We start from the raw sequence: 23,944 nt of genomic DNA, 5'->3' as shown, positions 1-23,944 counted from the left end.
TATAGGGGAGATGTCAGAGGTAGGTTCTTCACAGAGTGGTGGGCATTTGGAATGCACTGCCAGCAGTGGTAGTGGAATTAGATCCTTTAGAGACTTACAGGCAACTCTTGGATTGCTATATGGAGGATAAGTAAAATATAGGGTATGCAGGGTAGATCTTAGCAGGATAATAGGTCGGCTTGACATGGTGGGCTGAAAGGCCTATACTGTTCAATGTTCCAGGTTACTCTATTCTATTACTTGTTCTGGAAAGTTTAAATAACCCTTTGCTGAGCCCTTCTCCCAGTTTAAATTTTCACACAATTTTCCATGCAACTGAACCTGCTACCCACTGTGCAGTCATTTGAATTTTCAGAGGCTAATCAATAAGATGTCACAGAAAGGGTTGTTGCACAAGATTGGAGCTCTCAGTTTTGCTAGTAATGTATTAGCTTGCAATGAAGATTACCTAACACCCAGAAGATGGAGTATCAGGATTAATGGATGTTCAGGTTGGAAAGATGTAACTAGTAGAATGCCACAAAGATCAGTCCTTGCTCCTCAATTCTTTACTATCTGTCTTAATAACTTGGAGGAAGGGGGGCAGAGTGTAACATACCCAAATTTGCAGATTAAACAAAAACAGGTGGGAGTGTATATACAGAAACAAAGCCTGCTGGAAAAATCTCATTCTCAATCATCAAACTGTCAGAAGGTGTCAACAATGATATCAAGCAGCAGTTGCTCAAGAGATTTTGAGGGCAGCAGAGTGGCAGTGGTTAGCATGGCTGCGTCACAGCACTGTGGACCAAGGTTTGATTCCAGATTGACTGGCTGTGTGGGCTTTGACGTTCTCCCTGCACTATACGTTTCTGCTGGGTGCTCCGGTTCCCTCCCACAGTCGAAAGTTGTGCAGCTCATGTCCACAGTAAATGTGGGATTATGGGGATAGGGTGAAGTTGGTGGGATGCTGTTCTAGGCTTTGTTGCAAACTCAATGGACTGAATGGCCTCTCTGCACTGTAGGGATTCTATGAAAAACCTGCACGTTGATAAGTTTGAGTTTTGCCAGTGCCACAGCTCCTGCCTTCACCACAGTGTTGGTCCAAACATGAAAAACAGTTGTATCCTCGAGGTTAGGGATGACTGTCTACCCTTGACATTGAGGGAACATTTTGCTAAGTGCATCATTCAGGATCCACAGCAAAACTGGAGTCAGTGGGGATCAGGGAGAAATTTTGCTGGTTAGAATCACAGCTGGCACAAAGGAAAATGATCGTCATTGTTGGAGTCAACTTAGCGCCAGGACATCTCTGCAAGAGTTCTTCAGGGTAGTGTCCCAGGAGCCTAGTCATTTTTAGCTGCTTCATCAAGTAATCTTTTCTGTGACCTGCGATTAGCAGTGGGGTGGTTGTAAATAATTACACAGCATTCAGCCACGTTTGTAACAGGTCAGGTCGTGAAACATTATCATACCTGCATTCTGCTAGAAATGGATAATACCCAGGCTTTGGGCTGAGAAATGTCAAGTAACATTTGTGCCTCAAGTGTCTGAAAATCACTATCTCCGACAAGACAAAATCTAGCCAGCCATCGTCCTTTGATATTCAAAACGGGATTGCCACACTGAATCTCCCGTTGTTATCATCCTAGGGGGTTACCGTTATCCACCATCTACAAGGCACAAGGCACAAGTCAGCAGTGTGATGGAATATTCCCTACTTACCTGGATGATAGCGGCTTCAAAAATGTTCAAGAAACTTGACATTATCCAGAATGAAGCAGTACTTGAATTGCATCACATCCGCTCATACAAACAATAACAGTCTCTGCTAGCACATTGGCCGCAGTCTGTCCCATCCACAAGAAACAACTCACATGCTTCAACAAATTCCAAATATCTGCTACTCTCTAGGAGAAAATAAAATCTTTTCCAATTTTAAATGAGTGTCTTCTTATTCTATAACTATGTTCTAGACTTCTCCACTAGTAGAGACATCTTCTCAACATTTATCTTATGAAGTCATCTCACAATCTTGCATCTTTCAGCATTACTCTTTCAAGACCCTAAAGTATTCTCCCACCAGTTCATTCAAGATGGGGGATGCTTATGACACTCCTCAAATCCTTACACCCTTATGCAATAGTGCTCCCTTTCTGACAAAATTATGCATTTACATGTACCAGTTGAACTGCAGGTTGAAGAAGGTGACTCACCTCCACCTTCTCCAAGGCAATTAATCAGAGACAATAGATACTGGCCTATCCAGTAACCTCACATTCCATGAGCAATTAATACAGAAACCCTGATCTTCAATTGTCCCCTGCCTTGTGATCACTGATCATCACTCCACTCTAAAATATAACATCTAATTTTCTGCCTCTACCAATCACTGCCAACTCCTCACCCTCAAATTTTAACTTGTAACTCTTTCCCAGCACCTTGTGTTTCACTTCCTCCTCTGGCCTACCTGATTGTGGAGAGTGCTCCTTGTGTTCTGAGAACCTGTGTTACTTATTTCCCATCCTCAACCTGCCCATCACCCAGCCACCAAAATCAGGATCGTGACATCTGAATTATACTTCAGAAATGTTTTTGTATACGTTTTGTGTTGTAATGATAGCCACATAAAATGTTGATCTAACTGGTTATATGTCTTAGATAACAAGGTGAAGAGCTGGATGAATGCAGCAGGCCAACCAGCATAGAAGAGCAGGAAAGCTGACATCTTGACCCAAAACATCAGCTTTCCTGTTCCTCTGATGCTGCTTGGCCCGCCGCATTCATCCAGCTCTACATCTTGTTATCTCAGATTCTTCAGCATCAGCAGTTCCTGCTATCTCTGGTCACAAGACTTCCCCCTTGCTAATGTCAGACACCAGTTTAGACTGCATAAGCAAAAAAAAGAGAAGTCTTAAACACTGCATTTGGAGAACCCACTATGTATAGATCTAAATCAAGGCCTGTTGTTGTTGATAAGGAGTTGAAGCTCCTTATTTAGCAATAAAGAGAAAGCAGCATTAGTGACTATGTGATATAACAGTACTGTTTTAAACATAAATCTCTTTAAAATTTCCTTGAACCTACGTGAATTCACCTCCATTAACCTCCCAATTGAATTCCTTTATCTAACTACTCTTTGATTTCCTCTAGCCCAAATGCTGATCTCCATTATATGTAATGATTGTTTCCTATAGCTCTATTAAAATTTTTGGTGTTTATTATCTTCATTGCTTTGCAGGTCAACAGCATTTCAGCTTCAGTTGAAAAAGATTTTACTCACAGTTCTGCCAACCTTATCCAGTTTGATCCAGGTAGATTCTAATTATTAAAGATAAAGGTATTGAAATGATTATGTTGGATGATCTAGTCAGTAGATTTCAAGTTGTAATTTCATTTGGTTGTTATTCCCAGGCTGTTTGGAATCACAGAAGTCACCTGGTGATGTGCAGCTGTACAGAATGATATAGCCAGGCACATGTGTGCATTAAATGAGCTCAGCATGACTTTGTGATTAGCACAAACTGGTGACTAACAAAGATTAAAAAGGAGGAATGCACCAGTGGGAAATACAACACCTGGTGTTCTATGGGGAATTGATCTCAACTAAGACAGACAAACAGCCATGTATTACTCATCAGGACAATTTGCATAAATTTCAAAGTAAAGGAAAACAAGATTTATTCTTTGATAGGAGAGTGCTGATTGATTGGCAAGTGGACTCTTATTGATAAAAATGCTGCTATGGAGAATACACCAGTTAGATGATGCCTTACAATTACCTGCCAGCCAGAGGCATCACATGAGTTCAATATTTTAGAAGAGAGCACATTTCTGTTCTTAATAAGAATGGCTATTATATTATAATCATATAAATTATGAACCATCAACATATAACTCTACCAGATAAAATGATAACCCACATACAAAATTCCCCCTCCACAAACATTCAACTGATACTAAAAATGTGGGTGTTAAAAATCTATTTTTTCCCCAACAATACTCTAGTTCTGTACTAAGGAGCAATTAAAATAAACAGGTGGCATGTTTAGTTCGGAGGAAGAAATATATGATGAGAATATGCTGTAACATTAAAGGATAGTGGAGTTATTTTTGCAACTAATTTAGCCTGGTCATTCCAGCAAGGAAATTTTGTTGGTAGATAATCGATGGGCACGAATAGCTCAGCTTTGCTTCTGCAAGATAAGGCAATTTTCTAAGTCTGTGCTGCTTATGTTGAACCTTCGTAACCAGAAGAGTACATCTGGTAATCACTGTCAAATATCTGTCATTTCTTGTACAGTCAAATAACTCCCCAAATGGGATCCATGTTTTATGGTCAGATTTAATATTCAACACCGTCACCATTACCTAAGCTCCATTAACAAGATTCTGGGAGTTACCATTGACGAGAAACTGAAGTGGAATAGCCACATAAGTACTATGGCTACAGCCAGGTCAGAGACTCAGAATCCTGAAGTAAATAACTTGCCTCCTGACTCCCCAGAGCCTGTCTACCATCCACAAGGTACAAGTCAAGATTATGATGGATGCACCCTCACTTGCCTGGAAGAGTGCAGCTCCAAAATGCTCAAGAAACTTGATACTGTCCTGGACAAAACAGCCCTCCTAATTTGCACCTCAACCATAAACTTTAACACTGTCTCCTTCCACGAGCCAGAAACAGAGTCAGCAGTGTGTATCATCTACCGGATTAATTCACCGATGTTCTTCAATAACATCTTCCAAACCCATGACCATTACCACCTTCCTCAGGCAGCCGATAATGTAAACCTGAAAGTTCCCCTCCAAGCCACATATCATCCTGACCTGAACTACCTACCATTCCTTCACTGTTGCTGGGTCAAAATCCTACAGTTACTCCCTTTGTAGCAGTGGGATGTGCAAATAACACAAATGATTACGGCAGTACAAGAAAACAGCTCACACCACCTTCTCCAGGGCAGTTAAGGATTTGCAAAAAATCCTGGGCCAGCCAGCCATGCCCACATTCTATGAATTTTTTTAAAAATTCTGTTATGCACTTTCAGGAGGTGAGATTCTATCCATTCAAAGTACATTTGAAAACTTGACCCTCTTATTTAAAACATAGAACATAGAACATAGAAAAGTATAGCACAGCACAGGCCCTTCGGCCCACGATGTTGTGCTGTGGAATAATCCTAATCCAAAATTAAAGTAACCTCACCTACACTCCCCTCAATTCACTGCTGTCCATGTGCATGTCCAGCAGTCGCTTAAATGTCACTAATGACTCTGCTTCCACAACTACCACTGGCAAAGTATTCCATGTGCTCACAACTCTTTGGGTGAAGAACCTCCCTCTGACGTCTCCTCTATACCTTCCTCCTAACACCTTAAAACTATGAGCCCTCATGGCAGTCAATCCTGCCCTGGGGAAAAGTCTCTGGCTATCGACTCTATCCATGCCTCTCATTACCTCGTACACCTCAATTAGGTCACCTCTCTTCCTCCATCTCTCCAGAGAGAAAAGTCCGAGCTCAGTCAACCTCTCCTCATAAGGCACGCCCTCTAGTCCAGACAGCATCCTGGTAAACCTCCTTTGCACCCTCTCCAAAGCCTCCACATCTTTCCTATAATGGGGTGACCAGAACTGGACACAATATTCCAAGTGTGGTCTCACCAGGGTTTTGTAGAGCTGCAGCATAACCTTGCGGCTCTTAAACTCGATCCCCCTGTTAATGAAAGCCAAAACACCATATGCTTTCTTAACAACCTTATCCACTTGGGTGGCAACTTTGAGGGAGCTATGCACTTGAACACCAAAATCCCGCTGTTCCTCCACACTGCCGAGAATCCTGCCTTTAATCCTATATTCCGCATTCAAGTTCGACCTTCCAAAATGCATCACTTCGCATTTATCCAGGTTGAACTCCATCTGCCATTTCTCAGCCCAGCTCTGCGTACTGTCAATGTCTCGCTGAAGCCTGCAATAGCCCTCGATACTATCAACGGCACCTCCAACCTTTGTGTCATCAGCAAACATACTAACCCACCCCATAACCTCCTCATCCAAGTCATTTATAAAAACTACAAAGAGCAGAGGCCCAAGAACAGAGCCCTGCGGGACACCACTCAGCACTGGCCTCCAGGCAAAATACTTACCATCTACAACCACTCGCTGCCTCCTGTCAGCCAACCAATTCTGAATCCAGACAGCCAAATCACCCTGTATCCGATACTTCCTGACTTTATGAATGAGCCTGCCATGGGGAACCTTATCAAATGCCTTGCTGAAGTACATGTACACCACATCTACTGCTCGACCCTCGTCAACCTGTCTCGTGACCTCCTCAAAGAACTCAATAAGATTTGTGAGGCATGACCTGCCCCTCACAAAGCCGTGCTGATTCCCTTTAATCATGCTATGCTTTTCCAAATAGTCATAAATCCTATCGCTCAGAATTCTTTCCAAAACCTTGCTGACCACAGACGTAAGACTGACTGGTCTGTAATTTCCAGGGATTTCCCTTTTCCCTTTCTTGAAAAGAGGAACAACATTTGCCTCCCTCCAATCTTCCGGTACGACTCCCGTGGAGAGTGAGGAAGCAAAGATCTTCGCCAGCGGCTTAGCAACCTCCTTTCTCGCTTCCCAGAGCAACCTAGGATAAATCTGGTCTGGCCCTGGGGACTTATCAATCTTAATGTTTGCCAAAATTTCCAGCACATCGACTTCCTCAATTTCGACCTGTTCAAGCCTGATTTCCTGCTCCTCACAGTTCTCATTCACAACAAAGTCCCTTTCCTTAGTGAAAACTGAAGCAAAAAACTCATTTTGGACTTCCCCTATTTGCTCAGACTCCACGCGCAACATAGAACATAGAACATAGAAAAGTACAGCATAGTACAGGCCCTTCGGCCCACGATGTTGTGCCGTGAAATAATCCTAAACTCCACTCCCCTCAATTCACTGCTGTCCATGTGCATGTCCAGCAGTCGCTTAAATGTCACTAATGACTCCACTTCCACGACTACCACTGGTAAACTATTCCATGCGCTCACAACTCTCTGGGTGAAGAACCTCCCTCTGATGTCTCCTCTATACCTTCCTCCTAACACCTCAAAACTATGACCCGTCGTGGCAGTCAATCTTGCACGTTCCCCACGCTACCCCTGATCGGCCCTACCTTCTCCCTGATCATTCTCTTACTCCTCACGTATGAGTAAAATGCCTTCGGGTTCTCCCTAATCCTTCCTGCCAAGCCTTTCTCGTGCCCCTCCTGGCCTTCCTCAGTCCACTTTTGAGCTCCTTCCGAGCAAGCCTGTAATTCTCTAAAGCTGTGCTAGAGCCTTGCTTCCTCCACCCTACGTAAGCTGCTTTTTTCTTTTTGACGAGAAGCACCTGTGTTCCCGTCATCCAAGGCTCCTTAATCTTACCCCTTCTTACCTGTCTCAGGGGAACAAATTTATGCATCAGTTGCAACAACTGCTTCTTAAACAGTCTCCACATGTCTGTTGTGCCCTTTCTGTGGAACAATTGCTCCCAATCTGTACTTCCCAACTCCTGCCTGATAGCATTATAGTTTCCCTTTCCCCAGTTAAATATCTTCCCCTGGTAACTGCTCCTTTCCCTTTCCATGGCTAAAATAAATGTGAGGCTGTTGTGGTCACTGTCGCCAAAGTGTTCTCTCACCACGAGATCTGAGACCTGTCCTGGCTCATTGCCGAGCACCAAATCCAAAATGGCCTCCCCCTTGTCGGCCTGTCCACATACTGAAGGAGGAAACCCTCCTGAACACACCTGACAAAAACGGCTCCATCCAAACCATCTGCGCCAAGGAGGTTCCAGGAAATATTGGGAATGTTGAAGTCACCCATAGCAACAACCCTGCTACGCTTGCACTATTCAACAATCTGCCGGCCTATGAGTTCTTCGATCTCCCTTCAAACATAATTAAAATGTTATAGAAAAATGTTAAAACATTTGAATATTTAGAGGCTTTTTTAGCCTCCTGTTTTAGAGCTAATCTTAGTACAATACATTAGTACTATTTTGTTATCATTTTGCTTTGAATTTTCTTTTTTGTGCAGGCGTATCAGTGAAGAGTTGGAACATAGTCATTATTGATGACAAGTTGGAAGAAAATGAGGAAATGTTTGAAGTGTTACTAGTATCGCCAATCAATGTAGTTCTTGGTGCGAAGGCAAAGACATTGATTAAGATCATTGATGGAGGAAAAGGTAAAGCACAAAAGAGAAACTCATTGCATGGTATGGAGGCTGCTTCTCCGAGTCAACGTTTATTACATTTCTTGTTTCATAGATCACTGCAGTGTTACCTTCACGAATGACACAAGTGAAGAGAATCCACCAGACAGAGGGAGACTTACTTCGACCCTCTTGAATCTCAAGAGTAACAGTGGCCGAGTGGAAGGAATGTCAGTGACTAACTTGAATGAAGATGTGAAAGAATCCGAAGGGGATGTGATGCAGCAGTTTCCTCTGAAACTACCCTCCAAGAAGAAACTAATGGTAACTGGAAATGGAGGAAAATGGTCAGCAATGATTAGTTAGTGTCCTACTATATGTTAAGGTTGAGACTCATTTTCAAATTTCTTTAAACACAGTCTGGCAGAAAGCCTCATTAGCCTTTCGCTTGGTGCTTGCATCACTTTGAATGGAGCAACTCCAGCCTGGGTGTTGTGAGTTGGCTCTTCTTTATTGGGCTGATTCTGGGCTTAATAACTGCCAGCAGATATCTTGGATAGAAAAAGTCAGCACATATTATATTCACCCATCCACCTCTAGCTTAAACACATTCAGTGACCCCACCTTTTTGAAAGAAAGTTTCAAAGTTGCATGATCGCCTGAAACAAAACCTTCTTGTCTCACAAACAATACAGTGTGGAGCTGGAGGAACACAGCAGGGCCAGGTAGCATCAGAGGAGCAGGAAAATTGATGTTTTGGGTTGGGACCCTTCTTCAGAAACAGGGAGGAGGAAGGGAGCTGAGAAATAAATAGAGAGAGAAGAGGTGGGGCTGGGAAAAGTAGGTGGGATGGTGATAGGTGAATGTAAGTAGGAAATGGTGGGAATTGATCAGTGGGATGATAGGGTGGATAGGTGGATGAGAAGATGGACAGGTTGTGTCAGGATAAGGAGGGAGGCTTGGTCATGGGATGAGTCTGGGGCTAGGGAGATTTTAAAATTGATAAATTCTATGTTTATGCCATTGGGCTGTAGACTCCCAAGGTGGAATGTGAGGTACTGCTTTCCCAGTTTGCATGTGGTGTCATTGTGGCACTGGAGGAGACCAGGTTGGAGATGTCACCCAGGGAGTAGGAGGGGTAGTTTAAATTGTTGTCGACCGGAAGGTGGTGTTGTTTGTCATGTACAGAGTGCAGATGCTCTACGAAATGGTCTCCAATACTACACTTGGTCTCACCAATGTAGAGGAAACCATATTGAGAGCAATAAGCCAAGCTGGCAGATGTGCAGGTGAATCCTCGTCTGATATGAAAGGTTTGCATTGGGCATTAAATGGAGATGAGGGGGGAGGTGTAGGGGCAGGTGTAGCACTACGTGTGGTTGCAGGGAAAGGTGCTGGGTGTGGGTGGGCGATTAGTGGGGAGTGTGGAGCAGATGAGAGAGTCGCTGAGTGAGCAGCCCCTTTGAAAGGCAGTTGGGGTGGGGAGGGAAATATCTGTTTGGTTGTGGGGTCAGATTGTAGGTGGTGGAAGTGACAGAGAATGATATGCTCGATGCGGATGTTGGTCGGTGATATGTGAGGACAATGGGGATTCTGATTTTATCTTTGTTGGAGGAGGGGGTTCGAGGGCAGAAGTGCAGGAAACGCAAGAGATGTGGTTGAGGGCATTTTTGATCACCAGAGTGGGTAGTTGCAGCCCTTGAAATAGGAGGATGTCTGGGATGTCCAGGAATGGAACGCTCAAATTTGTGAGTAGATGTGGTGGAGGCAGAAGAATTGGGAGTAGGGGATTGCATTCTTGCAGGAGGGTGGGTGAGAGCAAGCTAGTCCAAGTAGCCGTGGGAGTTGGTGGGCTTGAAACAGATGTCAGTTTCAAGGCAGTTACCAGAGATGGGGTCAGAGAGGTTTAGGAAGGAGATGGAGGTATTAGAGATGGTCCAGGTGAATTTGAGGTTGGGGTGAAAGATGTTAATAAAGTTGATAAACTGCTCAAGCTCCTCATGGGAGCACAAGGCACCACCGATACATGCATCAACATAGCGGATGAAGAAATATTGACCAAGATATCTGAGCATTAATCTGAAAGACAGTACCTCTAACAGTGCACTAATATATCTGTGCTGCACCGGAGCTTTAGCTTTCATATCTGTCCTGGATTTGGATTTGAATATAGAATCCTGGAGAACTTAGGCTAGAATTGTTTTGTAATCTTGTATGCAACATATGTATTGCTGGCTGGACCAGCATTTGTTTCCCACCTTAATGGCCCTTGGATTGAGTGGCTTGCGAGGGCCTTTTGAGAGGGCACTATTGGGCTAGTTAATAAGATATATTCAAACTAGATGAATGATTTAGTCCTGCACCCATTTTCTATGTTTCAAAGCATCAATCATATTGCTGTGTATCAGACTAGATAAGGATGGCAGATTTCCTTCCCAAAAGAATATTACTGTGGGCTTTTATAAAATAGGTAATGGGGTAATGGGTATGGTACCCTTTCTGAGACTATATTGCAGGTGTTATTAATTGAATTTAAATTCTATTAATTGCTGTGGTAGGAGTTGAACATAGCATTAGCTTGGGGCTGTAGATTATTATTTAAGTGGATTAACTACTATGCTACCATCTCCCCAGAGAATGCTGACCCACAACAGAGCCATAGTTGACCAATGTGAAGTACTTTTGGTGGAAGAAAACATAGAAGATATCCTGTGTAAAGGATTAAATTTAAAGCTAAGAATTTGTTAACATGATAGAAACATGGAAAATAGGTACAGAAATAGGCCATTTAGCCAGTTGAGCCCGAACTACCATTGAGTATGGTTGTGGCTGATCATGCAATTTCAGTATCCCATTCCTGCCTTCTCTCCATACACTTTGATGCCTTTCACCGCAAGGGCCACGTCCAGCACCCTCTTGAATATATCTAATGAACTGGCCCCAACAGCACCCTGTGGGAGAGAATTCCACAGGTTCACAACTGTATGAGTGAAGAAATTCTTCTTCATCTCAGTCCTGAATGGCTTACATCTTATTCTTAGACTGTGACACCCAATTCTGGACTAGCCCAGCATATGGAACATTCTTCCTGCATCTAGCCTGTCCAGTCCCATCAGGATTTTATATGTTTCTATGCGATCCCCTCTCATTCTTCTAAATTCTAGTGAGTACAAGCCCAGTTGATCCAGTCTTTTGTCATATTGTCATCGAGGGAATCAGTCTGGTGAACCTTCGCTGGACTTCCTCAACAGCAAGATTGTCTTTCGTCAGACTAGGAAACCAAAATTGCACACACAACTCAAGGCGTGGCAACACCAAGGCTCTGTATAGCTCCGATACTGAAATCCCCTTGTTGGGGGAGGCAATGGCCTGGTGGTATTATTGCTGGATTGTTAATTTAGAGACTCAACAAAGGAGATGGTGGAATTTGAATGCAATAAAATATCTGGAATTAAGAATCTAATGATGACCATGAATCCATTGTTGATTGTCAGAAAAATCCACCTGCTTCATTAATGTCCTTTAGGGAAGGAAACTGCCATCCTTACCTGGTCTGGCCTACATGTGACTACAGATCCACAGCAATGGGTTGACTCTGAACTGCCCTCTGGGCAATTATGGATGGACAATAAATGCTGCCTAGCCAGCAATATCCTCATCCTGTCAATGAATAAAGAAAAAAAAAGGCCAGCATGCCACTATTTTTCGTCACTGCCTGCTGCACATGCATACTAAACTTCTGTGACCATTTCAAAATGACACCTAGGTTTCATTGCACCTCACCTTTTCCTAAACTGCCACTTTTCACATAATAATCTGACTTCCTATTTTTGTGGACAAAGTGAATAATCTTATGTTTATCCACATTATATTGCATTTGCCAAGTATTTGCCTGCTGAGCCAATCAGTTCAAGTTACCCTGCAGCCTCTTAGCATTCTCCTCACAGCACACACTACCACCCATGTCATCTGCAAATTTGGTGATATGGCATTCAATTCCTTTGGCTAAATTTTTAGTGTATTTTCTGAACAACTGGAGTCCCAGCACTGAAACCTATAGCACCCCACTCATTATTTCCTGCAGCTTCGTAAAGGACCTCTTTATTCCAACTCTTTGCTTCCTGTCTGCCAACCAATTCTCTATCTATGTCAATACATGACCTCCGATACCATGAGCTTTACTTTTCCTTATTAATCTTGTCAAAAGCCTTTTGAAAGTCCAGATACACAGCATCCACTGATCCACCCTCATTTACTCTACTAGTCACATGCACAAAAAATTCCAGAATATTTGTCAAGCATGATTTTCCTTCAGTAAATCCATTATGGCGAGGACTGATTCTGTCACCACTTTCCAAATGCTCAGTTATTACATCCTTAACAATTGACTCCAGCATTTTTCTCACCAACAATGTCAAGTTAAACAACCTTTCATTCCCCATTTTCTCTCTCCCTTCTTTTTTTGAAGAGTAGCCTACCCTCAAGTCCATTGGAACTGCAGAATGCTCAGCTTGCAGAGAATATAAAGACTGACTCTAAGAGTTTCAATATATACATGAAGAGAAAGAGATTGGTAAAGACAAATGTAGGTCCCCTACAGACAGAAATGGGGGAATGTATAATACGAGGCAAAGAAATGGCTGAGGAACTAAATACATACTTTAGAGATAATGGGAACTGCCGATGTTAGAGAATCTAAGATAACAAGGTGTAGAGCTGGATGAACACAGCAGGCCAAGCAGCATCATGGATGATGATAGTGTAGGGGGATGGGCTTAGATTAGTTCACAGGTCGGTGCAACATCAAGGGCCGCAGGGCCTGTTCTGCACTGTATTGCTCTATGTTCTATGTTCTATATGCACCATGACAGCTGGCTGGTAACCAAGCCCCTCCAGAATGTCCTGCAGCTGCTCAAAGACATCCTAGACCCTTGCACCAAGGAGGCAACATACTACCCTGCACTCTCATTTGCGGCCGCAGAAAAGCCTATCTATTCCCCTTACAATTGAATCCTCTATCAATATAGCCCTGTTGCTCTTTTTCCTGCCCTCCTGTGCAGCAGAACCAGCCACAGTGCCATGAACCTGGCTGCTGCTGCCTTCCCCTGGTGATCCATCTCCCGCAACAGTATCCAAAATTGTACTGTTTTGACTTCCTCCAACATATGCTTTACAGAGCAATGAGAATTGTGAAGGCATCATCAATTGATAAGAATCCAGCAAAGGTCCCGTTTATTCATTTGGGCAGCATTCATTTTGGCTATTCGTGATTTTTAATGATCTATTGTGAAAGTTGAGTGTGGAAACACAGTTATTTGTCCAACCAGCAGTGGAGAATTGATTACATAAGAGTTTGTTGTGCCTTTGTGTAGAATAAGGGTAAAAATCCTTCACGTGAAAACAATATTCCATTTACAGGTCATAGCATCTGTTTATGGAATAAATAATGTTTTTGCTCCTTTTGATGTCCTAGACTTCAAAAATTATGTTTTATCTTTGTGGTGGGAAAGGATGTTGCCTTCATTGCTCAGAATATAGATTTGCATAGAGGAAATGGGACATTATTGTTATGGTTGGATAGGACGTTGGCGAGGCCTTTTCTGGAGTACTGTGTTTCTATCTTAGAAGAGGGATATTATTAAGCTGGAAAGCGTTTAGAGCAGATTTACTAGGCTGTTGCAGCAAATGGAGGGTTTGAGGTTGGATAGGCTGGGACTTCTTTCATTGGAGTGAAGGAGGTTGAGAGGTCACCTTTATAGACGTTAATAAAATCATGAGGGGTATAGATAAGATATATTTTCCCAGGGTGGGAATTTCAAGACTAGAGGACATACTTCTAAGGTGAGAGGAGAAAGAACTAAAAGGGATATGACTCTGCTTGATCATATTAGCATTTCCAAATGCTATTGCATCGTTCACAATATAGTCTAATGTTTTCCCAATATCAGACATAAACTGGCCTGTAGTTAACCTGTTTTTTGTTTTCTTCCCTTTTTAAATAAATGTGTTATATTGTTTGTTTTCCAGTCCTATGAGACTTTACCAGAATCTGAGGATTATTGGAAAATTACTATCAGTACATCCACTATCTCTGTAGTTATTTCCTTTAATATCCAAGGATATATCCTATTCACTTCAGGGATCTTTACACCCGGTAGCTTCTGTGGTATTTTTTCTCAAGTGAAAGTTATTATTTTAATTCTTGTCCTTTTTCCTCTTGAATATTTAATTATTTTAGTATGCTATTAGAGTCTTCTTTTGAGAAGACTGGTGTGAAGTATTTATTCCAATTCCTCTCCCCAATAATTCCCCATTAGGATTTCCCAATCTCATTCTCTAAAGAGACTGTATTTATATTTTAGCTTTTCTCTTCCTTCTTATTTATTTTTAGAAGCTCTTGCTTTCTGTCTTGGTATTGCTTACAGGTTTTCCCTCAAAATTTATTTTCTCCTTTCTCATTATGTTTTTTGGTCATCTTTTATTGTCTTTTAAAACTTTTCCATTCCTCTGGTGTACCACTAATAGTTGTCACTTTCTGATGATAAAAAGATTTATCTGGCACCATATGTACCTTCTTAGTAGTGTTTGGAAATACGTAGTTTTGTTCTTAGAATGATAACTAATCTTCAGATGAAAGTGGAGAAGTGGAGAATGTTCACCCTGACATGATGAGTAGCTGCCTTGATCTCTTTGACTGAAAGGATTGAAATGGGTGATTGACAAACGTAAGTTACCAACCACTAGAAATGTGGCATATCAACAAGTGCTCAGAAATGGAGGGCAGTTCCTTTTAAGGCGCTGTCCGTCTTCAGATGGAATGTGGACTGGATGAGATTGAAAGAAAATTCAGGGAAGAGTTGTCTATCACTTCGGCAGGATAGCAGGAACCTGCCTCCACAACTTTAATGAGATTGCTTTTTCTGTGTCTTTTTGGAACATTCTGCTCCATAACAAACTGAATAAAGTATCTAAAAATTCCATCTAAATGGCCAATTGCCTATATTAGATAAAAACTGAAATAACTGCAGATGTTGGATCTCAGATTTTTTTTATTTAAAAAAGTATACCGTATTTGTAGATTATACAAAAAAAAACATATTTACACACCTACCCGGTCATGCTAGCCGCTCCGGGTTACCCTGAGGGTACGTACACCAACTAAAAGATAAAGCAAAAAACGAAGAAAAAAGCCCTGGCGATCGTCTCCCTACACAGTCCCCGTTGGCCCCCTGACCAGTTGAGGAAGGCGCCAGCTGGGCCCAGTTGCCGAATAGGGCCCTGTCACATTCCGGCCGAGGGGTCTCATACGGATGCTGGATATCAGAAATGAAAACAGAAATTGCTGGAAAAGCTCAGCAGATCTGGCAGCATTTGTGGAGAGAAATCAGAGATAACATCTTGGGTCCAGTGACCCTAGCTCAGAACTCATACCTATTTTAGGTGACTGTATTCACAAACTCCCAAAATCTAACAATACATAACCTGTCACTTCCTGACTTTGTTTCCGGGATCTTAATATCACTTACTTGCTTTGTCTGTGTCTTTTTGGGACATTGTGCTGCAATCTACATAACTTCTCATGCTGATTGGAGTTGTTGGTCAATCAGATTGACTGAAAGCTTCCAGGGATGAGACTTCCTCCCCAGTGAGGGGCAGAAGTCCCACTATCATCATGTTAATGCCAACTGTAGAATGTCATTGCTGCAGAGCACAGCTTTCTTGGTGAGCTGTTTCCAAAAGAACCTCGTAATTGCAATGTGTGAACAGGGAGCAGTGGTGAGTATTGTATAATGGCATAGAATTCCAGACCAGTCAGGCTTGTGCCTTTAAGTACATGACATTGTGGTATGTGACATTCCAGTATAATGGTATCCACATTCCACTCAGGTATTGTCTTTTTGTAATGGAGTCAGTGCCATGGCTTAAATCAGTCAGTTTTGTGTGTGTAAGTTACAGTTACAAAATTCCCTCCCTTAGGGAATTGTGGGTCAACTTACAGCATGTGGACTGCAGTGGTTTAAGGAGGCAGCTCACCACCACCTTCTCAAGTGCATCTAAGGACAGGTAATAAATGCTCGCCAGGCAACAATGCCCACGTCCCACAAGCGAATAAAGAATGACGTCAGTAAATATGGCATCCTGACTAGATTTACCTGTCTTTGATATTGAAGCCAAACAATAGTGTTGAAAGTAAAATTCAAGATGTCTATCTCAAGAAGGACATGACTTTTTTGTGGTATGTTATGGGCTAGAAAATCACAAAGTACTCAGAAGTTTCTGGAAAAGCTCAGTTGGTCTGGCAGCATCTGTGAAGAAAAAATCAGAGTTACTTTTTACTCTGTGGGTAGTCCAACTTGTCTCTGATGATAGATTCCAGGATCCTCTCGATAGTTAATTTAACCTAATGAGTCTAGAGTTATTTGTTCTTTTCTGCCTTTTAAAATCTCGAAGCACATTGAGACTTAGGAAAGTTTAAGTTTTGTGTTGGGCTGAAACGGCAAACTTTCCTACTTCTCTGAAACTGCCCAACTTCCAGCTCCACACAGTGTTGTCTCCGACTCGAGCATCGGCAGTTCTTCCTATCTCCGAGCACCTTGAGACTTGTTTTTTTCTGGAAATTTTACATTGGATTTCTTTTCTAATATGTTGCCCTGAAATGAGTAAACTGGGGAATATTTTATTCTGGATCTGAGTTTGATGTATTGCTTTATCATATTAACACTGTATACAATTTTCATATTAATTCCTCTCTTCCTGTTTAGTACCATGGATTAACAGCACTGAAAGTTGAAGGTGACCACAGTCATTCAATGTCCAAAAGAAGAGCAAAAGTGGTGATCACCAGCCAAAGGCATTTTCCTGGTAAAACAAATCTTCCACGGACTGACAAAGTCACAACAGTGCCAATTTCACAACAGATTCTTGTACAACAGGTTGGTTTTATTTAAGGCAGCTAAGAATTATTTCCTACCTCAGACCACTTGTTAAAAATTCTTACCCTATTGCTAGTGGTAAGATTATTGATTTCTTTCACATGATTGTAAATGTGTAGAAACTCACAAATTTGTCTGTGATTAGGAAGGAGGTTGTTGACTTCAATCAATGTGATATGAACCCAGTTCTGCTAAATACTTTTATTTTGTGAAGACTTCTTCTGTCTCTTGTTTCCTGTCTCTCACCCACATCCCTGTCATTCTGCCATTGGTAGGTATGATTCTGCCCACATTACCATCTTAATTTTATTGACAAATGCTAAGCACTGTCAGTCCTAAGGAGGAGTCTGCCCCCTTACTGGTAAGAGGTGAACAAGGGGAACATGCTTAGAATCAACTGCAACCAACCGTCCCTTGTGCAACCTGTACCTATGTCTGAAGAAGAGTGAAGATTTAGCAATGTTCAGTATTAAAGCTCAGACAGAATCCCTCGAGGCGTACAAGAAACGAATGAATTGCCACGCCCTGCTACTTGGCCAATCGATGCTATGGTTCAGAACAATTAGCTCATCGATCGGGATAATCTAATGCCAGACTGACTGCTTTGGACATGGACAATCCTAAACGATGGGCTAATCAGCCATAAAGCCTGGTCTCCCTGGAGGTATAGGCCCTGGTTATTTGGGCTGTATGTACCCTGTTCCAGACCCTTGCATGTTGTAGCGTAGAGAGGGCAGGACTAAAGCTTCAAGATTAGTCTCTCTCACCCTCTCTTTCCCTCTCACGTCTCACCCATCCCTTCCTCCCACCCCAAGCCGCACCTCCATCTCCTACCTACTAACCTCATCCCACCTCCTTGACCTGTCCGTCTTCCCTGAACTGACCTATCCCCTCCCTACCTCCCCACCTATACTCTCCTCTCCACCTATCTTCTCTCCATCTTCGGTCCGCCTCCCCCTCTCTCCCTATTTATTCCAGAACCCTCACCTCATCCCCCTCTCTGATGAAGGGTCTAGGCCCGAAAGGTCAGCTTTCGTGCTCCTGAGATGCTGCTGGGCCTGCTGTGTTCATCCAGCCTCACATTTTATTATCATTATTCAAGATTAGTCTTCTTTGTTTCCTCCATGATGTAGCCTTTTGCTGACAAACACTTGCTTTAGTAACTTATCCATGTGTCTTTGTCAATAAGAAGCTCAAAAGAGTGTGTTCACATGTATAAAATTACAGGAGTGCAGTGAAAAGTGTATAATGTAGCTAGAAAAGGCACCATCTTAGGTATAAGTACCTAAGTACAGATTCTTAGGAATAAGGCAGAAAGAAAGAACAAAGGTAGAAGTTAAACATTGCACTAATTATGGTAGAGTGACACCTTTCTCATTTAAAGTAGAAAGAAAGGAAATAAAGAAAAAAGTTCAAACATTACAGTCTTTCTTGACTGCACAAGGGGAAGGACATGGAGATTGTAGTAAGGTCAGCCCTACGAACCTGAATTTGAGTTCCATGACTGGGGCTATTGGTCTGGTCCAGTCAGGGAGCCCTAACTGACAATATAAACAGGAGTGCCAGAGGCTCCGATCGCTCTGGGGAAGCTGAATCAGTGTCAGGTATGCCCACATGTAAATAAAGGGTGACTTGGTGATGGCATTCTGGCCTCTGTGGCATTATTTCAGTCACCTCTTCAAAAAACTCAGTCAAGTATGTAAAACACAATTTCCAACACACATAGACATGCTCAGTTCTGAAGAAGGTACACTGGACACGAAACGCTAACTCTGCTGTTGGGCGGAGAAATGGCAGATGGCGTTCAATCCAGGCAAATGTGAGGTGATGCATTTTGGAGATCCAATTCAAGAGCGAACTATACAGTAAATGGAAAAGACCTGGGGAGAATTGATACACAGAGAGATCTGGGTGTTCAGGTCCATTGTACACTAAAGGTGCAATGCAAGTTGATAGAGTGGTCAAGCAGCATACGGTACGCTTTCATTCATCAGATGGGGCACTGAGTACAAGAATTGGCAGGTCATGTTGCAGTTGTATAGGACTTTGGTTCAAATACATTTGGAATACTGTGTACAGTTCTTGTCACCACATTACCAAAAGAATGTGGATGCTTAGGAGAGGGTGCAGAGGAGGTTCACCAGGATGTTGCCTGGTATGGAGGGTACCATCTATGAAGAGAGGTTGAGTAGATTAGGGTTATTTAATTAGAAAGATGGAGGTTGAGGGGGGACCTGATTGAGGTCTACAAAATCATGAGAGGTATAGACAGGGTGGATGCAAGAAGCTTTTTGCCAGAGTGGGGGATTCAATTACTAGGTGTCACAATTTCAAGGTGAGAGGGGAAAAGTTTAAGGGAGATATGCGTGGAAAGTTCGTTATGCAGAGGGTGGTGGGTGCCTGGAACACGTTGCCAGTGGAGGTGGTAGAGGTGGGCATGACAGTGTTATTTAAGAAGTATCTAGACAGATACATGAATGGGCAGGGAGCAAAGGGATACAGATTCTTGTAAAGTAGGCAACAGGTTTAGATGGAGGATCTGGATCGGCACAGGCTTGGAGGGCCAAAAGGCCTGTTCCTGTGCTGTAATTTTCTTTGTTCTTGTTTTTTTCCTTCACAGATGCTGCAAGACCTGCTGAACTTTTTCAGTTTTTGTTCCTGATTTGCAGTGTCTGCAATTCTTTCAGCTTTTGTTCTAGATTACTAGTTCAGTGAGAATATTACTTTTTCATTGTCTCACCATTTTGAGATTACTTGCTCTTATTTAATTTTATTATTTTCTGGACCATATTTTAACTTGCCTGGAATGACAGAAATACATTCACGACCAATTGCTTTGTTCCTGAATGCTAGAAAAAATCTTTAAAGAGGGGGAAGCTGTGTGTTACTGCCACATTTTTAAGAAGGAAATATGTCATGCAGGAAGGATGCAGGATTGATAATGCTTCTGATTTCTCATCTAGTTTAGTCTTTGGATAGTTGTTGCTTCTGTTGGCAAAAGCTAGTTCTGCTGGTTATTTTACTAATGGGGTTGATTTTCCTCATTACAGTTTATCTATGCAAAGTTTGCAGTGGCGTTGTTCTGGCCATTCTTGGTGCCTTCACTAATTGCAAGATGAAGATTGCTTGTTTCCAACTTTCTAATCACTTGCTTCAAGGCAACATTGACCATGGCCAAATTCTCAGCCACTTGAAAGACAAAGCTTTTTGAGGGTGTTTCCTCAAATCAATACTTCAACCAGGCACTGAATTTGGCAATGCAGAAAACATGTACCAAAAGAACAAATATTGACAATCACACTTTTTTAAATTTTAGCAGCTAAGCTTCAAAAAATGTCCCTTTGGGTGGACCTACCATGATGATAGATGCTACTATCTGAACACTAAACAAAAGGCAACCTGGACTGGAGCAGCCAGAGCCTGCAAGCAAAAGTAAGACTTCATCTGAATAATGTATATTAGCTTGCTTATAATTCTTGCATGATAATGTTCAGCAGAAGTTAGCACCAGTTAGCAGTAAGCGTCAATCTCAGTATTCGACCCTCAAGGATTTATGTGTAAAATATTAATTTGGATCATTTAATTTTAGGATTACTTTGAATTTGTGAAGGTCTGTCCGGGCATGCCCTATCATCTCATCACTCCATTAATTTGCTACCATTGAACTGATCTGTGAACAACCAACCAGTGTATCTAACAAAATCAGAAATTGCTGGAGAATCTCAGCAAGTCTGGCAATATCTTTCGAGAGTAAGCGGAGTTCATGTTTTGAGTACGGTGATCCTTGTCCAGTGCCTGTAGTTGGAGATGTAACGACAGAAGTGGCAGATTCAATCGTAAAAGACCTTCCAAGCTTACAAACTATTTTAACGTATCTCGTGTTATGGTGTCTAGCTATTGTTATCTGGGAAAATAAATCATTACTGAGCTGCTGCTAATGATACATTCACAGAGTAGTAGTAAACCGTAAACAATAACATGGTGATGCTGAATTGCACCATTTGATATCTGATTTCACTGCTGTTCCCTGCCAGGCACTACTGGTCAACATAACCACCTATCCTGTTCTCACCTTTTTACTGCCACCAGTGCAGCCAAAGTTAGTCGAAAGCTGGCATGATCCCAATCAATGTAATTATGAACAATCTTTCATGAAAAATGCTAATTGACAATTGCTTCTATTGTCTCTGCTCACCATTCAGATCATTTCTTTTGAATTTTAATGCTTAGTGAAAGTTTCTATTTTTTAGTGGAGTCCCTAATTATCTCTACAGGTATCATGGCAACCTTGTGAGTGTCATTTCAAAACAAGACATGGAATGGTTGTGGAACCTCAGTGGAGGACGTTCTTTCTGGATTGGTACATGTATTCCTTCTCTGGGTGATACTGGCAAGCAATGAATGTTACTATGTTATAATTTCCTGCATGAAACCTCAGTTCATAGTTTGACATTACGCAGCAATTCAGATAAGATTTAAAAAATGACATGAATAAATGGCTATAAGATTTCACTAACTTTAAAGCACTTAATAACTACAATTAGCACAAATATTGTAATGAATTACAGTCAATCCCCATCCTATAGTTTCCAACACACCTTCCCTTTCTTCACTCAATCATCAGTTAAGAAATTGGAGAAGTATGGAAGTTAAAAGGGCAAGGATGGGCAGCAACAGAGAGGAGCAGTAATGTGCAGGGAATGAGTTAGCATCCTTACCCGATACTATGATAGTCATTTTTCTTTTCATTATCAATAACAAATGAAGTAGAAAAGTCACATAAAATACAGAATTTTAAAAGTGCTATCAGCTTGTTCCTCATTCCTGGCAATGTTGTGGTGAGAAATGAAAGCAACCAATACAGTGGTGTGTACCAGCACATCTTTGAGATCAGTATGTTCCTAACTACTTCAGGAACTGGACCTCTTGGAAGATGTTCTAAACTTTACAGTCAAACAAAAACACAGACAATATTCAAAAGCAAAGCTAAGATATATCTGTCATGATGTTACACATGCATCATTCCAATATTGTGCCGAAGTTTTTGCAGTGTATCTGTCACATGAGCAGCTCCAGTATCAGTCTCTGCTTACGGACAGTTCTTATTTTGAGCAAATGTCACTCTAGATAATCTCACAAAAGACAGAATTGAGCTGATTTCTTTCTGGGACAAGAATAAGTATCAAGGCCACTTCAAGAGTATGGAAAAGAGAGGATGGGGTTCAAGAAGTAAAAATGAAACGAAAAGGTGGGAGTGCTCTGAGTAATGAATGAAGATAATTATGATGAAACTTCAGGTCAGTTATATGAGTGTCACTAGTGAGGTCAGTGTTATTTACATTTGAGCCAAGTAGGTGTTTTTATAGGCAATTTCAGCAAGCAATTAAGAGCAAATTCAATTTGAAATGAAGAGGTAATACCAAAGGTTTAGGATCAACTGTTCCCTGATGCAATCTTCATGGTGTTCAAGTCCATTTGCCAACCAATCAGCATTCTTTGTCTCAAACACTGGCTACGGGAAGGATGTGACTGCACCAGAGGGGATGGAGAAGGCTCACTAGAATGCTGCCTGGGGTGAAGAAATTGTGCTATATGGATGTACTAGATAGGCTTGGATTGTTTTCTTTAGAGCAATGATGACTGAGGCGGGATGCGATTGAGCTGCATAAGGTTATGAGGGGTATGGACAAGGTGGCTAGACAGGACCTTTGCTCTTGGTTGAGAGGTCAATCATGAGAGGGCATTGTTTGAGGGTAAGGGATGGGTGATTCAGAGGCGATTTGGGGAACAAAAGGTTTTGCACAGCAGGTGGTGGAAATATGGAATGCACTACCTGGGAAGGCAGTTGAGGCAGGAAACCTTACAACCTTTAAAAAATGTTTGGGTGCTTGAGATATCATAACATTTAAAGATATAGGACAAGTGCAGGAAATTGGGATGAGTACACCTTTGGTGGCAGTTGTGTTGATGCAGACTCAAAGGATCTTTTCTGCATTGTGAGAATCTATGAATCTATGAAACTATAATCTGTGAATATATATTGTTCTCTTTGATATTTGGTGTTCTTATAATTCTGTCCTGATGAGTATAGGACAAACAAGTTTGACGTCAGGTATCTTTTCTCAGCAATACTGATAAGTACGTTGACATTCAATGATAAAGAGTAATTTAATCTTGATGGTGCAATGCTGATTTTGGTCTAAATCAGACCTAAATCTGATCTGCTAATTATTGATTGCTTATATCTGACAGCTTTATAAAAGTTTCTACATCAAAGATTTTTTTTAACAATGTAGTCTACTCATCCAATAGAAATTTGTCAATCTGATCTAAACAACCTGCCATCAATCACTGACAGTTATTTACTTTAATTCAATTCTTCAGGACTCAATGACCGAATCAGCCCAGGCAAATGGAATTGGGCTGGAGGAGAACATGTGTCTTTCACAAACTGGAAGCGAGGCCTCCCTCCCAGTTCAAGGAAGAAAGGCAAAAACTGTGTTCTAGTGAGCCGAAGAGGGAAGTGGCAGGTGAAAAATTGCAAGTGGGGCAAACCACATTACTACATGTGCTCTGTTCATTAATAGAGACAAGGATATTCATACTGTTGTCAACATGTATATACTGCAGTACAGCAATATTTATTTACAATAAATTGAAGTGCACAAATAAAGTTTTACTGTTTTTTTGCAATATCTGGTAACTGTATTGGCATAGATCTATGGCAGAATATTGGAGGGATTCCAACAATTAGGCAATGGTTTCAGGTCACCGGAACTAAATCTGAGAGCTTCACAGCAATAATTAAGAGTCTGAACATTTTCTAAACCAAATTTGACATT

At 41.7% G+C, this 23,944-nt stretch overlaps 1 protein-coding gene across 1 annotated transcript in view; it reads left to right on the top strand.

Annotated features, from left to right (window-relative positions):
* Positions 1-23,686, top strand: part of frem1a (Fras1 related extracellular matrix 1a) — a 395,391-nt gene extending 371,705 nt beyond the window's left edge. The window contains exons 28-34 of the mRNA XM_059645008.1: positions 3,221-3,293; positions 8,053-8,202; positions 8,285-8,493; positions 16,932-17,102; positions 20,419-20,534; positions 21,377-21,462; positions 23,487-23,686. Of these exons, the coding sequence (XP_059500991.1) occupies positions 3,221-3,293; positions 8,053-8,202; positions 8,285-8,493; positions 16,932-17,102; positions 20,419-20,534; positions 21,377-21,462; positions 23,487-23,686 (1,005 nt within the window). The remainder of the gene's footprint in view (positions 1-3,220; positions 3,294-8,052; positions 8,203-8,284; positions 8,494-16,931; positions 17,103-20,418; positions 20,535-21,376; positions 21,463-23,486) is intronic.
* Positions 23,687-23,944: the final 258 nt, after the last annotated feature.

Source organism: Stegostoma tigrinum, chromosome 3 (genome assembly GCF_030684315.1).
Source record: "Stegostoma tigrinum isolate sSteTig4 chromosome 3, sSteTig4.hap1, whole genome shotgun sequence".
Classification (NCBI taxonomy): Eukaryota; Metazoa; Chordata; class Chondrichthyes; order Orectolobiformes; family Stegostomatidae; genus Stegostoma; species Stegostoma tigrinum.
Note: the sequence above shows the minus strand (reverse complement) of the source record. Positions and strands in the feature narration are given on the sequence as shown.